An 893-nucleotide genomic window follows, 5' to 3' on the forward strand; every position below is an offset into this window, starting at 1 on the left:
TCTCTGCTGCTGCTGCTGCTGCTGCTAGCTGCAGCTGCTGCAGCTCACTCACGTCCCGCTCCAGTGCTGCCTCCATATTGACTAAACATTTCTCTAGCAGCTGCAGCAGATATACACACAAAAAAAAACTACCATCAGCAGCAGCAGCAGCAGCAGCAGCAGCAGCAGCAGCAGCAGCAGCTACAGCGGGAATAGCAGCAGCAACAGAAAGAGTAACTGCAGCAGCAACTGTAAACCCTAACCAAATAAACCCTAATAAACCCTAATAAACCCCAATAAACCCTAATAAACCCTAATAAACCCCAATAAACCCCAATAAACCCTAATAAACCCCAATAAATCCTAATAAACCCTAATAAACCCTAATAAACCCTAAACCCTAAACCCTAATAAACCCTAAACCCTTACAAGATGCGCTTGTTCTATGGTGAGTTTATGCTGGGCGGCGATGGCTCTCTCCCAGTATGGCTTTGCCTGCTGCAGCTGCTGATGAAAATCCTCAGCAGCAAACTGAGGAGAACGAGAAGATACTAATAAAGAAGAAATAGATGCAGAGTGCTGCACTGCTGCGTTTATATATCTGCATATACATATACACACACACATATTTATTTATTTATATATTTGTTTATAAACCCTAAACCCTAAACCCTAAACCCTAATGAATAAATAGTAATGGCTGTTGTACAGATGAAATTCAAACAGAGATAGACAGAAAGGAGACAGAAAAAGGAGACAAAAAAAAAGAAAAAGGAAACAAAAAAAAGAAAAAGGAGACAAAAAAACGAAGACAAAAAAAGAGAGAAAAAAAAGAAAAGAGAAAAAAAATAAGCAAAAGGAAAGAGACAAAAAAAATAAAAAAAAAAAAAAAAAAAAAAAAAAAAAAAAAAAAA

At 37.8% G+C, this 893-nt stretch overlaps 1 protein-coding gene across 1 annotated transcript in view; it reads right to left on the reverse strand.

The window, feature by feature from the left end:
- Window positions 1-396: 396 nt before the first annotated feature.
- EMH_0086770 (uncharacterized protein) overlaps window positions 397-893 on the reverse strand; it is a gene marked incomplete at both ends in the record, with an annotated part of 1,936 nt that continues 1,439 nt past the window's right edge. The window contains one exon of the mRNA XM_013501076.1: window positions 397-510. Coding sequence (XP_013356530.1) covers window positions 397-510 — 114 coding nt within the window. The remainder of the gene's footprint in view (window positions 511-893) is intronic.

This window comes from Eimeria mitis, genomic scaffold (assembly GCF_000499745.2).
Source record: "Eimeria mitis Houghton genomic scaffold, Emh_scaff6271, whole genome shotgun sequence".
Taxonomy (NCBI): Eukaryota; Apicomplexa; class Conoidasida; order Eucoccidiorida; family Eimeriidae; genus Eimeria; species Eimeria mitis.